This window comes from Schistocerca cancellata, chromosome 1 (genome assembly GCF_023864275.1).
Source record: "Schistocerca cancellata isolate TAMUIC-IGC-003103 chromosome 1, iqSchCanc2.1, whole genome shotgun sequence".
Lineage (NCBI taxonomy): Eukaryota > Metazoa > Arthropoda > Insecta > Orthoptera > Acrididae > Schistocerca > Schistocerca cancellata.
The window spans coordinates 1,261,344,944-1,261,368,566 of record NC_064626.1 but is presented as its reverse complement, the minus strand read 5'-3'; the positions used below and the strand labels follow the sequence as shown (position 1 = coordinate 1,261,368,566).

Here is a 23,623-nt window from a genome sequence, read left to right as displayed (position 1 = left end):
TGACAATGATGGACATCACCCTGGAACTCTATTCGAAGCCATTTGCCAAGCATTCGGACGACCACCAGATTCAAGCGGCCCGAAAACAGCTTGTCATCGGCCGTACGAGCGGCTCTGGAGCAGCGCAGGATGGCCCAGATCAAGCAGAACGCCTTCTATGAGGAAGAGGAAGGACTAGTTTATGGACCAGGAATAGCAGACTGAACATATGTTGCATAATATTGCATTTATATGTAGTCAAAACTTCAAATGCACTTTTCTCGAAATGGCCTTTTTTTTATCACGCAGTATGGTAACTTCAAATCTACTGAACCGATTGGCATGATTCTTTGTTTCTGACGAAGCTAACTAAATTGTCTAGAAGTTGTACCACTTTTATTCAGATCCATCAACTACAAGTATTTTTACTTGACCGAGGAAGTCGAAAAATCAAGGAATAAAACACTAGTTTTTTCAAATGGCCGCCATTTTGTTCCCTATGGTCCAAATAACTTAAGGGGAGTTGGAATGCCGGAAAATGGAAAAAATTCACATTTTCAGTTTTTAACCTTATAACTTAATTTGAAATTTTCTGCTTAAAATGGTGCAAAATTTGTTAAGAAATTCCAATTGGAAGTATTTTTATTTAATTTTTCAAAATTACATGTGCGCCCAGCAAAGTTACCCATCTTGTGATTTGTACACATTTAAATCTTCGCATTTCCGAAAACATTACATATAGAAGGCTGTGGATTTCACTCTTCAGTTGTAGAATCTTTGATCCTTCCATAGGTACCATTGTTTTTACGACTAGCTGTGTTTATTGTTCAGTTTTTGATCTGTGAGTGTTTGTTTTGAGCCTCGAGTTTAGTTTGTCGCTCATTTGGAGTTTGTTATCTGTCTTGTTTTGACTTTCAGTGGTGAGTGCGTAGTTTCTACGATGCCTAGGAGTGCATCATTATTTAAAAAGCGAAAGTTTCGCGGTAATAGATTTACAAATAACGTTTGTTCAAGTGATTCTGCTTCAGCACCTGTTGATGCTGGTGAAAGTTCTGACGTTTGTACAGCTGAGATGTGTGAAGGAGACACGCCCACCAGTGCATCAAAAAAGAAGTTATCAAACTGTGCAAGTGAAATTACAGATGAAGCTTCTAATGAACAATATGTTTTAGTCGACTTTCCTGTTTTTACTGAGTTTATGAAGAAATGTTTGTGTTGTAATCTTTGTGGAGGTTCTTTTGATATGAACATAACAAAATCTATAGGACTTTCCTGCAAAATTGCTATAGTTTGTGCCAGTTGTGAAAATGAGACCTGTTTTTGGAGCTCTAAAACATGCAGTAGCAATTTGTTTGAGAGTAATATCAGGCTAATGTATGCAATGAGAGCAATTGGTAAAGGACATACTGCTGCTCAAACATTTTGTGCCATAATGAATCTTCCACCTCCACCTGCTAAAATTGACAATTACACTGAAGTGATAGGAGATGCTGTTCAGTCTGTAGCAGATTTATCAATGAAAGCTGCTGCCAGTGAAGCAAAATATATAAATGAAGGAAACCCAGATATCCCTGTTGCTTTTGATGGAACCTGGCAGAAAAGGGGTCACACATCCAAAAATGCTGTTGCTACTGTTACTAGTGTGGACAGCGGTAAAGTTTTGGACTATGAAGTGCTCACTAAACATTGTTACCATTGTGCATCTGGTAAGATAGAAGCAGCTCACATATGTAGCAAGAATTATGAAGGTACGAGTGGAGGCATGGAGGCTGCCGCTGCTGTGAAAATGTTTAGCAGATCAGAAAAAGAACGGGGAGTATTTTACACAAAATTCCTTGGAGATGGGGACTCCAAGGCATACAAAAGTGTTACAGAATCCATGCCATATGTCAATAAGACAATAACTAAACTAGAATGTGTCGGTCATGTTCAGAAACGAATGGGCACTCGTCTAAGGAAACTGAAACAGAATCTGAAGGACAAAATTTTGTCAGATGGTAAAACCATTAGAGGTCGCCTGTCAGATAAAATTATAAATGAATTACAACAATACTATGGTATGGCAATAAGAAATAATGCAAATAATTTGCAGGAAATGAGACAAGCTGTATGGGCCACATATTTACATCGATCATCAACTGATGATAATCCTCAACATTTTGCTTGTCCAGATGGTCCTCAGTCATGGTGCAATTATAGAAAATCTCAAGCTACTGGGGATCCTTATCACCATAAAAATTATATTCCATTGGCTGTTATGGAAGTAATTAAACCAATATATAGAGACTTGGGGCATCCTGATCTTCTGCGAAAATGTCTTCATGGTTGTACCCAGAATCAAAACGAGTCGTTCCAACAACCTCATTTGGACTCGTGTACCTAAGAATGTATTTGTTGGGATAAAAACATTGAAATGGGGAGTCAGTGATGCTGTTATTTCATTCAATGATGGTCATATGGGTAGGCTAAAGGTCATGGCAAGGCTCGGCATTGCTCCTGGTATCAACACCATCAGAGGTCTTCAGCTTCTGGACAGCGTGCGAGTAAGGAAGGCTCAGTATGCAGCTGAATTTAATACAAAAAAAGCAAGGGCAGCAAGGAGAAGAAAGCTTCTAGGTGAAGAAGAAGAACTAGAAGATGACCCTGATTACTCTGCTGGACACTTTTGATAATAGAATAAAAGGTATTTGTGAATTTTCATAATAAATTACTTTAATCGCATTTTCTGGCATTTGACATTTTTAGTGTTACATGTACCTTTATCTCATAAACCACTCAACCAACAACATTCAAATTTTCAGAAATGCTGCAAAACAGTTCAAAGAGGCCACTGAACTAGAATCATGACAAGAACTGGCTTATTCTCTGAACTAGGGAAGTTTATGTTATACTTTTTCCAATAAAAAATGGCTTAATGGTAAAAAATTCATAAATACTATACCAACAAAAAGAAAACATTGGTTCTAGTTCAGTGGGCTCACAATATATGCTGAAAACCTCTGCCAGAATTTCAAAGTTCTGAAGATAATAGTTCCAAAGAAAAAGGTACACAAAGTTAGCAAATTTAACATTGGCGAGATAGGGCATTCCAACTCCCCTTAAGTGAGGTAAAACTCCTAAATAATCTTATATACTTCACTAACGTCAACTCCATTTTGATTTCAGACGAGCCAGCTGACCTGTGACACACAGTGCGTGGAGGTCTACATCGAAATTTTGTTTCTTTCTGACGGCACTTCCGCCTATGCTCTTTGACATTCCCAGTCGAAAAAATTCCAGTTTGTAGAGGAAATATTAATAAACATTTTGACCAAATTTTACATTTACATCTATAACATATCCCGAGAAAAAAATTCTCAAAGAACATGCTTTTTTCAGGCCAAAGATAGTAAACTTCCCCTTAAATCAGGCGATGCTGAGTTTAGTATTTGACAGTGATTAGGATTCCTCACTCAGTTCGAGTATCAATATGGAGAACAGGTCAGAGATATTCAGGCTACATACTCCAGCCACAGCTTGCTCCAACAAGCGGGGCCACTGTGGCAAGCATGTCACAAGGCACAAACCCCTGACACGAAACTGCTGCAAATACCACGGCCTCAATCATGCCAGTCACTTCTTGTTAGTCTTTCAAGTCTTAAGTTATAACATTATGAGAAGGAAAGTTACTACTGACCATAAAGTGGAGATGCTGAGTTGCAGATAGGCACTACAAAAAGACTCACAATTAAAGCTTTCAGCCATTAAGGCCTTAAGGCCTTTGTCAACAACAACAACACACACACACACACACACACACACACACACTTACACACACTCAAATCACACACATGACTGCAGTCTCAGGCAACTGAAACCACACTGCGAACAGATGGGTGGAATCGGACGCTTCCATTGACCCTCTAAATCTTTATCGAAATGAATTTGATCATTATTTTTATTTCTCCTCCTTTTGTCAAGTTATTTTTAATCACTATATTAATTTTTTCAACTGCCCTCATTTTTTCTTCCTGTAATACTTTTTTCATTTGGAATCTTTGTGCATGTGACTTTAATTATTTCAATGCATTAGCACTGATATAATTTCTTGTATTTCATCATTCTATATTTTCATCCATGTTATTGCATTCATTATTTATATTCATAATTTTGCTAGAATTTTGTTTAACTTATAATCCCTTCTTCTGTTCAAATCTTCATCTGCATTATTTTGTACATAGTGCAACAATATTTTATGTTTTAAATGTTTATATGACAATCACCATCCAATAAAAAGTAAATATTTTTAGGAAAATTTTATTTTTGAGACCACTGTACATATAAACAGATAATTTTGTCTTTTGTTTTTTTAACTGATAGATTGCCATTTTCAAATATTTTAATTTTACGATAGATAAATACAAAAAATTAAAATCACATGCACATAGTCTTGAGCTGGAATAAGAGTGATGGGAAGAAAAGTGAGGAACAACTGAATAGTTAATACGGTGATTAAAAATTACACAACAAAGGAATATAAATAAAAAAATCACATTTGTACCCATTAACTGATTAAATGTAGTGATCAAACTCATTTTGATAGAGATTAAAAAATAAAACTAAAGAGCACCTACCGAGATTCAAACCCACAACCTCCTGTATCTGAGGCTTGGGCTATAACCATTACACCATACTACCAATTCATAAATTATTATTCTTAAAGCTGTAGAGCATCATGTGAAATTCCAAATGTTTTTCATCTATTACTCACAAACAAGAGCTCTCCAGGGTGAACGGTTGCAGGGTGTAATACCTGGGACCTTAACCTACATCACCAAACGTATAGTTTCAAAAAGCTGATCCCACCTCTGGGGACCTTCTCTTGTAAGACATCAAGGAATCATCAATTTAGTGGGCAGAGGGGGAGGAGGGGCAGCACAAAACAAATACAGTAAGCAAGTTCAAACGAATGTAGGTTGCAGTAGTTATGTGGAGATGAAAAGGCTTGCAAAAAAATAGAGTATCTAGGAGAGCTGCATGTTTTCAGACTAAACACCGCCACAACATTCTGCCTCTTTGTAACTTTAAAACCAGTTTTTGGACTAAAGGCCACACCAACATCCTGCTTGTTTGTAATTTTAAAGTTTTCTCAAGATAATCTTCCTACTCAACTCACCAGATGTTTCATCCATACGTTTAGAGGCTTGATGTTCATCTGTTTTAGTTGGTGATGCAGAATAAATTTGTTGAAAATTCCTTCTGTTGTCCATTTCAGCAGCTGCTTTGCAGGCACTGGGGCTTTCAGGCATGCCTTGCGCTCTCTTCTGTTCTACACATTGCCGACAGCGACTAAAAAAAAAAAAAACATGGTGTCAACTGTTTTATGCAAATAATGAATACAAACGACTTGCCACTGTGGAATTTCAAACTGTTCTGGCATACAGATGATTCAACGAAATTTCATGGAACATTCTTACTTATGGTGTGTTAACTTACGTTCTGTTCAGTGTTACATATAGTAACAGTCCAGCAGATAGTAAGAATACTGCAGAGCACACTGTAGGCACTATCACATAAACATCCTCATAAAAGCGGGACGTATTTGTCAAGCTTTGACTTTCCTGCATTGGAGCAACAGTTGCTGGAAAAGAATAATTGCTTATAAATTGATAAGCTACTTGCTGTGTGGAGTACATGTACACAAGTCTTATGAATGTATGTAACCCATAGTAATTAACAAAGGAAATTTACATACCTCCAGTAACAGTTGTTGTGGCGATATTGAAATGCACTCTTGTTGAGCCAGCACTGTTGTGTGCAGTAAGTCTTAACTGATACCAAGTGGCTGGTTGCAAGTCACCTATCAGAAACTTTTTTGGAGGCACATTGTTATCAACAAGGATCCAATGACTTCCACTCCCCAGTATTCGATATTCAACAACAAAATATAACATAGGGCATCCTCCATCTGGCCACGTTGACAGGTACAAATACAGAGAAGTTGCATTTGCCAAGACAAGTGAGTTAAAATTTGGTAGTTCTGGTTCTGGAAAACAATTTAGCATTCCACAAATATTACATAAATAACTTTTAATTTTTTAACACAAAAGTAAAAATAGATTAATGATAAATGTCTGAACAGAATTATGTGATGAGTCTATATCTGCTGTAAGTAGTAGCTGCATTTATGTACAACACAGCCAACTACACGAAGGGAAAAAACAATATTGCTTTCACTTTATCTGAACTTCAAAAGACCTATTATGATACAGCAACATTTTAATCAGATACGTTCAGGATGGAGTTTCTCCATTTCCCTACATGTATACTTGACTACAAATTTTGAATAATAGAAAATATAGACTGGAATAATGGCAATATTATGAGAAGGGTAGATTGCTGCTCACCATATGGAGGAGATACTGAGTTGCAAATAGGCACAACAAAAAGATGCTCAAACAAGTAAGCTTTAGCTGGAAAGACTTTCATCCAAATTAGACAACACACACACACACACAACCACAGTCTTTGGCAGTCACAGAATGGGGTCATGGAACCAGACTGCCACATACATTTTGTGAATAGAAGTTATGTCTAATCCTGAATCTATGAAGCCAGCCTATGTATTCTGCAAACTCATTACACCCAATTCTTTAGCAGTTTCTTGTGCATTTTCACAAATATATTCCCACTCGCAGCCAAATATTTGTTCCTATGAATATGGCAAAATTATTCAAATAACAGGTCGACACCTCTTAAGCCACATGTACTGGGGAATGAGCATTTGGTTGAAAGATTTTAATTTCCCTTCCACAAATTAAGGATGTAACTTTTGTTTTGAATATTTCACTGCACTGTGTTTTAACCTCTGTATCATGCATAGTCTATCTTGAACTCATTTACTTTCTTTCAAATACACGTCGAGGATTTCAACTTATTTCTTCAAACTGAGTTGCATGTTTGCAACATTGTAGCACATGAAACACAAATTTCTCAATGTATAACCACAAATAACGCTGTCTACTGTCTGCACTTCAAAAACAAATGCACATTTGGTGGTAACTTAAAACAATGCACACTAGCTTGACATACTGCCCACTGTTGCTTTTCAAGTTCCAGAAACTGTGATGGAATTCTGTCTGATTGTGCATTGCTAAATAGTTTTATTTCCATTTTGGAGATAGTTTTCAGTGTGCCTGTCTGTCATTAAGAATGCTCATTCTCTCTTTCCAAGCATTAATCCCGACTTGCGGGGTCTGCTGTTATGGTTAACCGGATTTGGCGTGTTAATTGTTACGGAGTAGCTGGATGCCATTCCTGACGCCCAAGCTGCCAGATTCGAGCATGCACAGAGCAAGCTGAGTTATAGTCGGGGGGGTGGGGGTGGGGTCCTTCCCCACGTGACCTGTGTATACTGCTGCTCTCTTTGTTTACAGCTCCCACGTCAAATGAAATCAAAACAGATTTCTGTGACCAGGAGCCATCAAGTGAATTAATATACATTCTCATAACCATGAAAGACCAAAATAAGTTAGTAGTTTCAATTTTCTGATTTTATATTAATTCCACATTATTAGCAATCGACCATTAATGCCTTAATGAAGCTATTTCTGTCTGTTTTGTATAGAAATTTGCTTCTATCAATTTTTTTCTGGTGAGGCAGTTAGTTTATTTGGAACGAAGTGTTTCATTCCGCACTATTGGCTACTTTCAACTTGGTCCCTGAACCATTACACCAACAACATGAAAACAGCTTTCGCATCCCGCAATTACCCTCCCGACCTGGTACAGAAGCAAATAACCAGAGCCACTTCCTCATCTCCTCAAACCCAGAACCTCCCACAGAAGAATCCCAAAAGTGCCCCACTTGTGACAGGATACTTTCTGAGACTGGATCAGACTCTGAATGTGGCTCTCCAGCAGGGATACGACTTCCTCAAATCCTGCCCTGAAATGAGATCCATCCTTCATGAAATCCTCCCCACTCCACCAAGAGTGTCTTTCCGCCGTCCACCTAACCTTCGTAACCTCTTAGTTCATCCCTATGAAATCCCCAAACCACCTTCCCTACCCTGTGGCTCCTACCCTTGTAACCGCCCCCGGTGTAAAACCTGTCCCATGCACCCTCCCACCACCACTTACTCCAGTCCTGTAACCCGGAAGGTGTACACGATCAAAGGCAGAGCCACATGTGAAAGCACCCAAGTGATTTACCAACTGACCTGCCTACACTGTGAGGCTTTCTATGTGGGAATGACCAGCAACAAACTGTCCATTCGCATGAATGGACACAGGCAGACAGTGTTTGTTGGTAATGAGGATCACCCTGTGGCTAAACATGCCTTGGTGCACGGCCAGCACATCTTGGCACAGTGTTACACCGTCCGGATTATCTGGATACTTCCCACTAACACCAACCTATCCGAACTCTGGAGATGGGAACTTGCTCTTCAATATATCCTCTCTTCCCGTTATCCACCAGGCCTCAATCTCCGCTAATTTCAAGTTGCCGCCACTCATACCTCACCTATCATTCAACAACATCTTTGCCTCTGCACTTCCGCCTCGACTGACATCTCGGCCCAGACTCTTTGCCTCTGTATATGTCTGCTTGTGTCTGTATATGTGTGGATGGATATGTGTGTGTGTGCGAGTGTATACCCGTCCTTTTTTCCCCCTAAGGTAAGTCTTTCCGCTCCCGGGATTGGAATGATTCCTTACCCTCTCCCTTAAAACCCACATCCTTTCGTCTTTCCCTCTCCTTCCCTCTTTCCTGACGAGGCAACCGTTGGTTGCGAAAGCTAGAATTTTGTGTATATGTTTGTGTTTGTTTGTGTGTCTATCGACCTGGCAGCGCTTTTGTTTGGTAAGTCTCATCATCATTCTTTATATAAAAACAAAGATGATGTGACTTACCAAATGAAAGTGCTGGCAGGTCGACAGACACACAAACGAACACAAACATACACACAAAATTCAAGCTTCCGCAACAAACTGTTGCCTCATCAGGAAAGAGGGAAGGAGAGGGAAAGACGAAAGGATGTGGGTTTTAAGGGAGAGGGTAAGGAGTCTTTCCAGTCCCGGGAGCGGAAAGACTTACCTTAGGGGGAAAAAAGGACGGGTATACACTCGCACACACACACACATATATATGTGTGTGTGTGCGAGTGTATATTTTTCCTACGTGGAATGTTTCCTTCTATTATAACTATATATATATATATATATATATATATATATATATAGATGGTCTTTAAACTATATATATATATATATATGGATATGTGTGTGTGTGTGTGTGTGCGAGTGTATACCCGTCCCTTTTTCTCCCTAAGGTAAGTCTTTCCGCTCCCGGGACTGGAATGACTCCTTACCCTCTCCCTTAAAACCCACATCCTTTCGTCTTTCCCTCTCCTTCCCTCTTTCCTGATGAGGCAACAGTTTGTTGCGAAAGCTTGAATTTTGTGTGTATGTTTGTGTTCGTTTGTGTGTCTGTCGACCTGCCAGCACTTTCATTTGGTAAGTCACATCATCTTTGTTTTTAGGTATATTTTTCCTTCGTGGAATGTTTCCTTCTATTATAACCATATATATATAGACACACACACACTTCACAACAAGTGAAAAATGTCTGCTTGTGTCTGTGTATATGCGGATGGATATGTGTGTGTGTGCGAGTGTATACCCGTCCTTTTTTCCCCCTAAGGTAAGTCTTTCCGCTCCCGGGATTGGAATGACTCCTTACCCTCTCCCTTGAAACCCACATTCTTTTGTCTTTCCCTCTCCTTCCCTCTTTCCTGACGAAGCAGCCGTTGGTTGCGAAAGCTAGAATTTTGTGTGTATGTTTGTGTTTGTTTGTGTGTCTATCGACCTGCCAGCGCTTTTGTTTGGTAAGTCTCATCATCTTTCTCATTGACTTGTTCACTGACTTGGGTGCATGTAAAGAAAATATTATGAAAAGTGACTCCATTTGAACTTTAAAACAGTGTCTGGTAAAACACACAACATAACCTTAAGCTACGCAATGAAATATCATGTCTTTTTAACTCTCTAAAGAAAATTTCAGCTGGCAAGTAGTTACAACTAAAGTTTAAATGTAAATACATGGAGAAAAATTGTTGTGTGTATACTGTAGACAAGTGTAGTATGTACAAGAAATGTAGTGGTAAGTTAAGTTTAAAAATTTGAACTCTTGCCTATTGTTATCACTGCCTATTGTTATTTAACAGTAGAAATATTTCATTATTTATTGTATTTATTAAACATCATTCGACCAATGTCAACTGTATTGATTTCAAGCCCTTGTTTGCTAACTTGGCACTGAACGAGCATGTAGAAGGGTTGCATTTTTACTGAAATTCACTGCTCTATTACTCTCAATGTAGATGAGTCTCAGCCATAATTTTTTGTGAGCTATTCCTATGAGTACAAAGAACATTCTGTACAATTTTCACAGGTCATCCCCGTTTTCAAGAAGGGACGTCGAACAGATGTGCAGAACTATAGACCTATATCTCTAACGTCGATGAGTTGTAGAATTTTGGAACACGTATTGTGTTCGAGTATAATGACTTTTCTGGAGACTAGAAATCTACTCTGTAGGAATCAGCATTGGTTTCGAAAAAGACGGTCATGTGAAACCCAGCTCGCGCTATTCGTTCACGAGACTCAGAGGGCCATAGACACCGGTTCACAGGTAGATGCCGTGTTTCTTGACTTCCGCAAGGCGTTCGATACAGTTCCCCACAGTCGTTTAATGAACAAAGTAAGAGCATATGGACTATCAGACCAATTGTGTGATTGGATTGAGGAGTTCCTAGATAACAGGACGCAGCATGTCATTCTCAATGGGGATAAGTCTTCCGAAGTAAGAGTGATTTCAGGTGTGCCGCAGGGGAGTGTCATAGGACCGTTGCTATTCACAATATACATAAATGACCTGGTGGATGACATCGGAAGTTCACTGAGGCTTTTTGCAGATGATGCTGTGGTGTATCGAGAGGTTGTAACAATGGAAAATTGTACTGAAATGCAGGAGGATCTGCAGCGAATTGATGCATGGTGCAGGGAATGGCAATTGAATCTCAATGTAGACAAGTGTAATGTGCTGCGAATACACAGAAAGATAGATCCTTTATCATTTAGCTACAAAATAGCAGGTCAGCAACTGGAAGCAGTTAATACCATAAATTATCTGTTAGTACACATTAGGAGTGATTTAAAATGGAATGATCATATAATGTTGATCGTCGGTAAAGCAGATGCCAGACTGAGATTCATTGGAAGAATCCTAAGGAAATGCAATCCGAAAACAAAGGAAGTAGGTTACAGTACGCTTGTTCGCCCACTACTTGAATACTGCTCAGCAGTGTGGCATCCGTACCAGATAGGGTTGATAGAAGATATAGAGAAGATCCAACGGAGAGCAGCACGCTTCGTTACAGGATCATTTAGTAATCGCGAAAGCGTTACGGAGATGATAGATAAACTTCAGTGGAAGACTCTGCAGGACAGACGCTCAGTAGCTCGGTATGGACTTTTGTCAAAGTTTCGAGAACATACCTTCACCGAAGAGTCAAGCAGTATATTGGTCCCTCCTACGTATATCTCGCGAAGAGACCATGAGGATAAAATCAGAGAGATTAGAGCCCACACAGAGGCATACCGACAATCCTTCTTTCCACAAACAATACGAGACTGGAATAGAAGGGAGAACCGATAGAGGTACTCAAGGTACCCTCCGCCACATACTGTCAGGTGGCTTGCGGAGTATGGATGTAAATGTAGATGTAGATGTTTTCATTTCTGTACAATTTTCACTTGTTTTCATTCAGTCTGTTTTTAGATAATGATGCGTGAAAACTGACAAAAGATTTTTAGCCATTGTTGAAAAACTCTAGAAAAAACAGGAGAGCATTGTCATTACTAAAACTTATACTGCAGGTAGTAATGTAAGTACTCAACGACTAAAAACATATTATTAGAGATTCTCTCTTCCTTCTTAAAAATTTGTGGTCTTAAAAAGTAACAGTTGATAAATTTTTCCTGGGTGTTTACAGAAAGAGTTTGACAGACTCTCTTGCATGATAGAAAAATTTAAAAAAATTATGCCTGAAGTTCATTTCATATTGAACCCGCTGATCTTTAAATTATTCTGATATCTTTTAAAATAACTTTGTAATTAAACTTTCCACAAACCACATTTTCCTTACAACTTTGCCCAACTGGCATTTTAAAAACAGCTGGCAGAAAAAAAAAAAAATGGCTTATACAATTTATTCCAACCGTGTTTTGCAACTGTCTACCTACAGGGAAATCATGATTAAAAATCAGGATAATAAAATAAGTTAAACAACAAATTTTGTTTTTATTGGTTTGAAATGAACTGACCCATGATGCTTGTGACCAGACTGGAGTAGGTGGTAGTGGGAGGATGTATGGAACAGGTCTTGCTTCTAGGTCTATTACAGAGATACGAGCCATGAGGCAAGGGGTTGTAAGCAGGGGTTGTCAGGAATGGATGAGGATACTGTGTAGGTTTGGTGGGCAGCGGAATACCAATGTATGAGGGGTGGGAAGGATAGTTGGTAGGACATCCCTCATTTCAGGGCATGGCATGAGGTCATTGGAATGCTGACAGAGAATGTGATTCAGTTGCTCCAGTTCTGGGTGGTACTAAATCACAAGGGGAATGCTCCTCTTCGGCCGGGCTGTGGGACTTTGAGAGGTGGTGGGTCACTGGAGAGATAAGGACCAGGAGATCTGTTTTTGTACAAGATTGGAAGGGTAAGTACGCCATGAGAAGGCCTCACTGAGACCCTTAGTATATTTCAAGAGGGATCACTCGTCACTACAGATGGAGGGGCCAAGGGTGGCTAGACTGAATGGAAGACGTTCAAATGTGTGTGAATTCCTAAAGGACCAAACTGCTGAGATCATCAGTCCCTAGACTTACACAGTACTTAAACTAACTTATGCTAAGAACAACACAGACACCCATGCCCAAGGGAGGACTCGAACCTCTGGCGGGAGGAGCCGCACAGTCTGCGACGTGGCACCTCAAACTGCGTGGCCACTCCGCACGGCTGTATGGAATGGACTTCTTGGTATGGAATAGGGGGCACCTGTTGTAGTGGAGGTATTGCTGGTGGTTGGTAGGTTTAATGGGTGGAGGTACTTATGTAGCCACCTAACTAGTTGACAATCTTGCAAGGTCTTAAAGTTGAAGTGTAATGAAAGAATCATCAGAAAAGTGTCAAACTCTGGGCTGTATGTAAGTAATAAAAATAAAAAGGAAGCTAATACATTTACAAATAAGAGTAGCTATTTTATCACTACAAAATTTTAAGATATTGCCTATTATGTGGTACTGAATGAACAAGGTTTTTTTTTCTTTTTTTGGGGGGGAGGGGGGGAGGGTGAGAGAGTGGCTGTTTGTCATTCTGGCTGCATTTGTGTACATATGTGTTGTTTAGACTGTAGTTCAATTTAGTAATATCCTACATAGTGATTTCTGCAGCTCTACAACCCTAACAAATTAAGATGTTTTGGTTACAGAAATGTCCAAGCAAGCATTTCACATGATACCTCTAGACTGACAGTGCGCTTGTTGATGTGAGGAGGACAGTGATCTCAACAGCTTCAAATAAAATATTTCCAACAACAGCTGACACATCATAGAATTTGTTAAGGTTGATGCTATGTTCCAAGGAAACAACAGACTTCTATATGTTGTATACAACACGTGAGTATACTCACTTCCTTTCCAGCACTATTCCCTTCTTGGCATGTCCATTGGCCAAGCACCTTGTCAAGTGAACCACTGAACATATGTGGGATATTATCACTCAGAAACTGTGTTCCCAGTAAGTATCAATTAACTACAGACAAGGACGAGAGACACAGTTCATAAGGAGCACATATAACACCAATACCATGGACGGAAGGTCTGACCAAAGCCAACTGGTACTTCAAAAATGCTAATTTTGGGTCAGTAATGCCGTCTAATGATCTGAAAGTTAAATCATTTAATTGTGCAATTGCGAATCATATAATTAACATGTCAATGTTTCCTGATGATTCCTTCACTGCGCTGCAGTTCGCAAAAGCTCACATTTTTATTTATAAATCACAAATAAATTGCCTTGTATTTTGCACATAACTAAAATTTTATAAAAATAATGGAGAAAATTTTGAAACTATAGACATACAAACTGTTTACTCACCTGTGCCTTTGGTACTTGTACTAACAGTATCACTTGGCTGGCTGTCCCCAACTCTGTTGTGTGCTACAATATATGCATGATACGTGGCCCCACAGAGTAAAGTCTCCAGAGTGTGAGAATTTTTTTCAGCATCCAGCTGAACATACTGCCAATTCCCATGGTCCCGCTTATAATTCAATATATAACCTGTACAGTAATGGAAAATGTTATATTTTTAAACTGGGAGCACATGTACTTTTACAAGAGAAGTAAAATAAGTCAATAAAGATTTTGCAGGAGAGGAATGAAACATATTTTAACACAATGTGACTAAGGAACTGTGCTGTCCACATTTGAATTTGTCACAGAACCACTGGAGAAGGGGAGCTGTAAACAGTTACAGCTATTCATGTTGTTCCTAAAACTGAATCACCATGAAGTCACTACATGTGAAGTCATCCAGGTCATCCTACCCACCATCTCAGATTTGGATGAAACTTGGCTTTTGTTCTCCCTGTGGAGATAAGGAACCATACCAAATTTTAGAATTTTATCTCTTTCTGTTTCCATTTTTATGGTACTTTAAATTTCAGAAGTTTAGTTGTTTTCAACATTTCAATGGCAAAAACTGACACTTGCCAACAGCTTGAAAAAAGTACCATTTTTTTCAGTTATCAGCCAAACAATATGAAATTTTAATACCATGTATCTTATAAAGTCTCTCTGCAGCAGCAAGCTTCATGTGTCTCACCTTGTGGGGCACAAAAGGTTGGCAGACATTCAAGTCTCACCTGCAAGTGTTTCGTGGACCTGCGGTGGTAGGGTACGGGTAGTAGAGTTCTGTGTGTGTTGCAGCTGTTAGTTGTGTTATTGGCTAGTGCTTGTGTAAGGTGATTGTAGTGAGAATGCTTACCATCACTGAGAGAGCGTTTTTAGTGGAAAAGATTTTCCATGCAGCAGGAAGCTTTACAGAGCATGTGAGGCAGTAATTTAGATTGTGTTCTCCTGCTTCAAGGTGTCAATGTCGTGACGCCATGCATTATTTAATTCACAAATTCCAGATGACAGGTTCAGTTCATGATGCACCATGAACTAGTAGGCTCACAAGTTTAACACAACAGAAGCTTAATGACATTTTGGACATCATGTTGTGGCATCCAACAAAATTGGTGAGGAGATTATTGCAAGAGGCTAAAGTCTCTTGTATGACAGCACATAAAGCTATAACCAATGTGGATGTACCTGTAGAAACTTACTGCTGTGCAACAATTACATTGTACAGACCATGCAAAACAAACAGTGTATTGTGAATGGTTTCAGTGATTTGTTAACCAGCATAGAGCTGGTGTTTTAGATCAAACCTTTTTTACTGATGAGGCTTGGTTTCACCTATCTGGCTGCATTAATTCCCAAAACTCACGACTTTGGTCATCCGAAAATCCACATGCGTTAAGAGAAATGCTATTGCATGCAGATAAAATTGGTGTATGGGTTGCCACAAAGCGAGCATGTATTATAGAGCCTATCTTTTTTTATGCTACTGTCACTTAGGATGTCTACTGTTCCCAGATAATTTATCCATTTATTGCTCTGCTGAATGAGAAAGACATCTCTCATTTATTTTTAAGAAGACAAAACTACTGCTCATATGGCGTATCAGACCCCCAACTTTTTCATAAAATTTTTGGAGACAGAGCAACTATGAAAGGTCTCTGTCCCCTCTGCATACAGTTACACATGGAACACTGGTAAAGATGTTTACAAATAAATGTAAATCTGCTGAACTATGCCTTCAAGAAAGAGGTAAACATTTCCGGCACCTACTGTGATATAGGTGAGAGCAGTGTGTTGAATTGTAATTAATAAATTTCACTGTTTTAATTGTAATAATGTTGAATCCCATCTTCTGACATAACTGCAGCCACTAGCAGTGAATCTCGAGCCCTGGCTTATACAGCGACATGAATGTGCTGCCAACTTTATATGCCCTGCTAGATGAGACATAAGGAGCTTGCCACAGCAGAGAGACTTCGGAGGCACACTGTTATTTTGTTCTGCATAAAACATGGTTCACCATTATGTTAACAAAATCACATAAAAGGGAAAGGAATAATCACTAAAACACTTATCCATTTGAGAAATTTACTGGTGGAACCATTGTTTATTTCCATCACTACACTAATGGCACTACCATTATCCAACAAGAAGTCCAAAAGATCATTCAAGAATTGAAGTGAAATCTTCCATCCCATAAGATTCCAATGATCTCAGTAGACCTTGTGCAATATCATGATAGGTCTCAGCCTATGGTTGCCTAAAAATTTCTTCAGTACTTGTGAAAGAGAGATTGTAGAGAGTTTCAGGGAGAGCATTAGGGAACAATTGACAGGAATGGGAGAAAGAAATACAGAAGAAGAAGAATGGGTTGCTTTGAGGGATGAAATAGTGAAGGCAGCAGAGGATCATGTAGGTAAAAAGATGAGGGCTAGTAGAAATCCTTGGGTAACAGAAGATATATTGAATTCAATTGATGACAGGAGGAAATATAAAAATGCAGCAAATGAAGCAGGCAAAAAGGAATACAAATGTCTCAAAAATGAGATCGACAGAAAGTGCAAAATGGCTAAGCAGGGATGGCTAGAGGACAAATGTAAGGATATAGAGGCATATCTCACTAGGAGTAAGATAGATACTGCCTACATGCAAATTAAAGAGTCTTTTGGAGAAAAGAGAACCACTTGTATGAATATCAAGAGCTCAGATGGAAACCCAGTTCTAAGCAAAGAAGCGAAAGCAGAAAGGTGGAAGGAGTATATAGAGGGTCTATATAAGGGTGATGTACTTGAGGACAACAGTATGGAAATGTAAGAGGATGTAGATGAAGATGAAATGGGAGATATGATAACACGTGAAGAGTTTGACAAAGCACTAAAAGGCCTAAGTCGAAACAAGGCCCTGGGAGTAGACAACATTTCATTAGAAATACTGATAGCTTGGGAGAGCCAGCCCTGACAAAACTCTACCATCATGGTGAGTAAGATGTATGAGACAGGCGAAATACTCTCAGACTTCAAGAAGAATATAATAATTCCAATCCAAAAAAATCAGGTGTTGACAGAAGTGAAAATTACCAAAATATCAGTTTAATAAGTCACAGTTGCAAAATACTAATGCGAATTCTTTACAGACGAATGGAAAAACTGGTAGAAGCCGACCTCGGGGAAGATCAGTTTGGATTCCGTAGAAATGTGGGAAAACGTGAGGCAATACTGACCCTACGATGTATCTTAGAAAATAGATTAAGGAAAGGCAAACCTACATTTCTAGCATTTGTAGACTTGGAGAAAGCTTTTGACAATGTTGACTAGAATACTCTCTTTCAAATTCTGAGGGTGGCAGGGGTCAAATACAGGGAGCGAAAGGCTATTTACAATTTGCACAGAAGACAGATGGCAGTTATAAGAATCGAGGGGCATTAAGAGAAGCAGTGCTTGGGAAGGGAGGGAGACAGGGTTATAGCCTATCCCCAATGTTATTCAATCTGTATTTTGAGCAGGCAGTAAAAGAAACAAAAGAAAAATTCGGAGTAGGAATTAAAATCCATGGAGATGAAATAAAAACTTAAGAGGTTCACCGATGACATTGTAATTCTGTTGGCGACAGCAAAGGACCTGGAAGAGCAGTTGAACGGAATGGACAGTGACTTGAAAGGATATAAGATGAACATTGACAAAAGCAAAACGAGGATAATGGAATGTAGTCGAATTAAATCGGGTATTGCTCCGGGTATTGGATTAGGTAATGAGACACTTAAAGTAGTAAATGAGTTTTGCTATTTGGGGAGCAAAATAACTGATGATGGTCGAAGTACAGACGACATAAAATGTAGACTGACTATGGCAAGGAAAGCATTTCTGAAGAAGATAAATTTGTTAACATCGAGTATAGATTTAAGTGTCAGGAAGACAGTCCTTAAAGTATTTGTATGGAGTGTAGCCATGTATGGAAGTGAAACATGGATGACAAATAGTTTGAACAAGAAGAGAATAGAAGCTTTCGTAATGTGGTGCTACAAAAGAATGCTGAAGTTAAGATGGGTAGATCACATAACTAATGAGGAGGCATTGAATAGAACTGACGAGAAGAGAAATTTGTGGCACAAATTAAGTAGAAGAAGGGATCAGTTGGTAGGACATGTTCTGAGGCATCAAGGAATCACCAATTTAGTATTGGAGGGTAGCACGGAGGGTAAAAATCGTAGAGGGATAGCAAGAGATGAATACACCAAGCAGATTCAGAAGGATGTAGGTTGCAGTAGGTACTGGGAGATGAAGAATCTTGCACAGGATAGAGTAGCACGGAGAGCTGCATCAAACCAGTCTCTGGGCTGAAGACCACAACAACAGGAGAAATGTTAATCAAAATTTTCTGTCTAGGTAGTAGTTCATTCTGAGCAGGCCATCTTTATCTTGTAATAGCATTTTTTTCCGTTTTGTGTGCTTTCCCAGACACATAGAAGGCAGCAGTGCTTTGCATCCATACTGTAACATCACAAATCAAACCACTATGGCATTTTATTGCAGCAAGCTATCTTGCAGCACAGGCTCGTAGCTTTGGAGTTGGTGGCAGTGACAGCCGCCTATATCTCAGTGGGATTCACTGGCACCTGTCGCTAGCACGACTGTGGGAAGCACTACTTGTGTCAGTTCCAGCGGCAAAATATTCAAACCCTTAAGAATCTAAATAAACTATACCAAATCCTATTCCGTTTTGGAAAAAAAAGCTTTATACTGAGCCTTTTGTTATAAAAAAAAAGCTGGTTGCAAAATCTCAGCTTTCTTGCTGGGATACTTTCAGAGTTAGAGAAAATTACCAAAAATACCAAAAACCGACACTAGTAAGATTAAAGTCAGTTCGGATGCTTAACAGTTTATCCTTTGCTATCAGTTGGAATCATTACTGAATTTTACAAAAGTTAGGTCAGTATGTTCGAATTTTTGTACTTAAATAACATTCCATATTTTTTGTTTTTGTAATAAAGAATTGAGTAAGAATTAATATTCATTTAATAACTATTTGTTTTGTTGTGTCAATAAATGAGAGTGTGTATGCGAGAAATATGTAAAGATTCAATATTATCTCCTGTTAAACATTATGTAACTTGGTCATGGGAAAGTATGCAACAAGCTGTTGCAAGGAAAGCTGTACTTGCTTGCTGATGACGTATGTCCAAGTGTGCTTGTTTTTGTAAGAAAGCAGCCAGAATAGTTATTTGTAGAGTAATGTTTTTCTAAAGTTATTTCAGGATTAGTTTTCATTTTGTTTGGTTTGGTGGAACATTTTATTAATATCTGCAGCATAAAATGATGTAAATGCATCTGTGAATCTTGACTGGAGTAAAACAGTTTAGGTGTGAATATGATCTTGAAAGACTGATCTGATTGGCTGTTCATGTGATCGACCAATCAGAGTGCAGCCTTTCCTGTGCTCTATCAAGTAGGATATGTGCTGTGAGCAACGGCATTGAGGTAGTCGTAATCTTGCTGTCGGACGCGCAGATCATGTTGAATATGTCTGAAAAAGTTATATGTAAAATGAAGAAGGTACTGTTGTTTTGCATTCGGTTTATATCACCATGAAAGCAGATGCATTTACGGACAGATTGTGAAAATTTGAGCTTTGTGAAGGAATTAGTTGGAGAGATAAATGCATGTAAATCTCATCCTTCGTGAAGAATTTTGGTACATTTTGGTACATTTCTGGCTGTCTTGCGCGTGTACTAGATGGTATGAGCTATGAGATGAGGACAGTGATATTAGCTGTTAGTTTTAAACGTGGGCTGATGGCACCTACTTGATTTGGCATCTAATTAATTTCATCTCTCAATATATGGTAGGAACTCTTTTTATTAAGGTTATAAGTAAAGAAAAAAGTAACTCAATTGTTGTTAAATTGAACATCTTGTATTTCACTTAGAAAACATAAAAATTACTGTGACCTTTGTAATTATAAATATGTACCTGTAAATTAGAAGTATTTTGCCATCCAAATTGTCAGCTCAATGTAAAACTTTTCACTGTAACTCACTTAAAAGGCCATAACTCACTCAAAAGGCCAGTCAGCAGTGGCCCCAGGGTTCACCTGGACTCGGAGGCTGACTGCAACACCCAACAACCATCACCCCAGAGTATTCTGCTAATATTGGTGGTAAATGAGTGACCAGTTGAGTTTCGAGTGGATACAGGAGCAATGATTAGCTTAATTAATTTAGATGCGTTCAGGCTTTAGGGCGGCCTTGGATTGCAACAGTCACTATGTCAGCTTGTATTTTATAATAAACAGTGTATGCTTTTATGTGTGTGTGTGTGTATCGGGAGGGGGGAGGGGGGGGGGGGCAGTTCTCAATCACAGCATGTTATAAAGATGTGGAATAGCAATTTAATTGTTAGTTCAAAGTCGCAAATTTTACTTTTTTTTATTTATCTGATGAGTAGTTTTGGGATGGGACCCATTTTCAGATCAGCGTAAAATAGACAAAAACTGATATTTCTGGAAAAGCAAAAACCATGTCAACAATTTGCAAAACTGATCAGTTACAGTCTCTGCTGTAACTCTTCGTTTGCACATTTCTGACATGTTCTTGCATTTTTGGAAATACCATTTTTGACTAGGTTATGATGGTCTGAAAATGGGTCTCAACCCGAAACTAGTCCTTGAGTGAATAAAAAAAGTGAAATTTGTAACTTTCAACTGGTTTTTCACTGTACTGATTAACAGAAGTTGTCGACCCACAGCAATTTCAAGTATGCTGGAAGTTCATTAATAGCTAGTAATGAAGTCAATTTAGAGTCCCAAATGGTCCCCTTTCAAGATCTGGACTTTTACTATAGTGGTACAGCAAACTATTTGAGAATACCTTTTTTGAGGATCATGTCTCCCTTAAACAATTCCTAAATTTTGTAACCCCTGTGCCAATTCTCTTCACTATGCATGACATTGTCAATGGCAAGCTGCAGCATTGTCAAGAACTCAGAATTGTTTCTCCTATTTTCATCTAGTCAGTGGGCCACCCCTTGGATGGTGATTCAGAAGCCAAATGATGCCATGTGCCTTTGCGACATTTTTAAACAGACGGTCAATATGCAATGTAGCATAGATTCATATCAGAAATCTTAATGAGCAAATGCTGTAATGTTGTCATCATTTCACTATAATTGATTAATCAAGACACGCAAATCCTGAAATTATGGAGAAACCAAGACCTTCTTACAGGTGGACACAAACTGCAGCAAAGAGATACTCCCAATCTTCAGTCACCATGAAATTAAAGCAAGGATTAACTTTTATAGCCCAACAAAGTAGTTATATTGTAAGTTGCTGGCAAATCAGTCAGGGGACCAGATATTTCTTGGTGTTCAGGGGCTATTGCGTGAATCCTATTATCCATAGATAACGAAACTGTTCAATAATAATTATCGATGTAAATGTTCAAAGTTAATGCTAGCCTAAATTTGATATTAATACTCATCAAACGCCATGCTAGTAATGGTAGAAACTCTGTCCTGAAGCGACACGTGAAAAAACGACATACACAAACTGAGAATAAATCACTGAAGTCGTTCCATAATTAACACTTTACCTGAAACCGAACTCATTGTTAAGTGCATATCGAGTTATGTAATACGGCATCCAAGGCTGTTCCTGGCAACTGCATAAACGCAACACGGCTTCTGACACAGAGTGCGCACTGATACACATCTAGAAGAGAACTGGGGCCTTACTCTAACTCGCACGCTCTTATTTATACAGCTGCAGTGCAGACCGCCGAAGGCGCAGCCACCAACATTTGCCTTACTGACGAGCCACAGGGTTAACAAAACACCACTTCAAGTTACTAAATAATTAATTGCTTCATTCACTGAAGGCCAATGAAGCTCTCAATTTAACTGTGCAATCAGCACACAGGTAAGTATCTATAATAAAATTCTAATGTGGCTAGGTTAAATACCTTTGGTGAGAGAATAGATCAGCTCTGAACTTCCCCTTTGGAGAGATGCTACAGCTATAGTTTTATAGCTACCTTTTTGAAACTTCTCACATCTTTGTTATTATAGCCGATTTCCATTCTACCTAAATCTTAACATCCTAGCTTTATCTAATCACTTACTTAATCCATCTTGCTTCCAAACTTTTAGGACACAAAAACAGAAAATCATGAATTTCTACCAAAATATTACTTTGTGAGATCCAGCATGCTGTTTCCATTAAATTACAATGAAAAAGGAATCTGAATATAAATTTTGAAGTTTCTAGCTCCTTCCTGTTGCACCGATGATTTTTACGTAAAACGTCCAAATTTCAAAAACTGTTAAAGTTACCAAACTGATACTTAACACATTATTATTTTAGCATCACTCTTGACATGCTATCAACTTTTCAGATTATTTACTTTATTTTTAAGGTGTGCAACATTCATGACATCATAGCTAGTTACAGCGGACTAGGCTGGCACACAATGGAAAGCATATGAATTTTATATGGCGTGAGTAGGCTGCTTCCCTACATGGTGACTCGCAGCATGCCAGCTAGTGACAGTAACTGCTATGCCACATTGCATGCACCATAGCTTGGAGCAATATTCTTAGTGAGTACTATCTTTTTTGTTATCTAGGAATTTTATTTTATTTTATTTTATTCATTTATTTATTTCTTTCAATACATATTTCACAGTCCAATATTGTGCTATAGCACCTGGATGGAGAACAGGTCAAGACATTTAATTTATTATCATCTTCATATAATTAACAATCTAACAGTATAAATACAAATTTCAAATATTACTTATTTGGTTTATTAAGTACAAAAGCCATTTTCATGAGCTTCACAACACAAAACATGTGATTTATAAGGCCTAATTAAAGTAGCAGGCGATATTAAAATAGAAAAACACTGAAAGATTTGAGAAATAGTCCTTCCTAAATATTTCATCTAGAGAATAGAAACTTTTTTCAACCAAAAACTTATTTAGTTTACTTTTAAATAATTGATTATTTTGCTGTAGGTATATTTGTGCTAATATATTTTTGAACTTTTTGACCCATAGAAAAAATTCTTCAGGTATCTCACATTTCCTTCTCGTGTTATGATGGTGGTATGTCTTATTTGTTTCATACTGAGAAGGAGTGTAAAGCATGAGTGTCATGATCAAAAAGAGATAATATAAAATGGTTAATATCCCTGTCATCTCAAAAAGATTTCAACATGAGGTTCTTGGAGATACTCCAGACACATCTCACAATCTTTTTCTGAATACCTTTTTCAGTGATGGTGATTTTGTCCCACAGATGATTCCATAACATATCAGTGAATGGAAGTAACCAAACTGGTCAGATTTTGTGACATTCAGGTCTCCAATATCTGGGATTATCTTGATGGCAAAAGTTACTGAGTAAGCCTTTTCA

At 38.4% G+C, this 23,623-nt stretch overlaps 1 protein-coding gene across 1 annotated transcript in view; it reads right to left on the bottom strand.

Annotated features, from left to right (window-relative positions):
• Window positions 1-23,623, bottom strand: part of LOC126144709 (Down syndrome cell adhesion molecule-like protein Dscam2) — a 458,008-nt gene that overhangs the window by 41,078 nt on the left and 393,307 nt on the right. The window contains exons 24-27 of the mRNA XM_049915510.1: window positions 14,184-14,369; window positions 5,714-6,004; window positions 5,455-5,599; window positions 5,135-5,307 (exon numbers count right to left, since the gene is read on the bottom strand). Coding sequence (XP_049771467.1) covers window positions 5,135-5,307; window positions 5,455-5,599; window positions 5,714-6,004; window positions 14,184-14,369 — 795 coding nt within the window. The remainder of the gene's footprint in view (window positions 1-5,134; window positions 5,308-5,454; window positions 5,600-5,713; window positions 6,005-14,183; window positions 14,370-23,623) is intronic.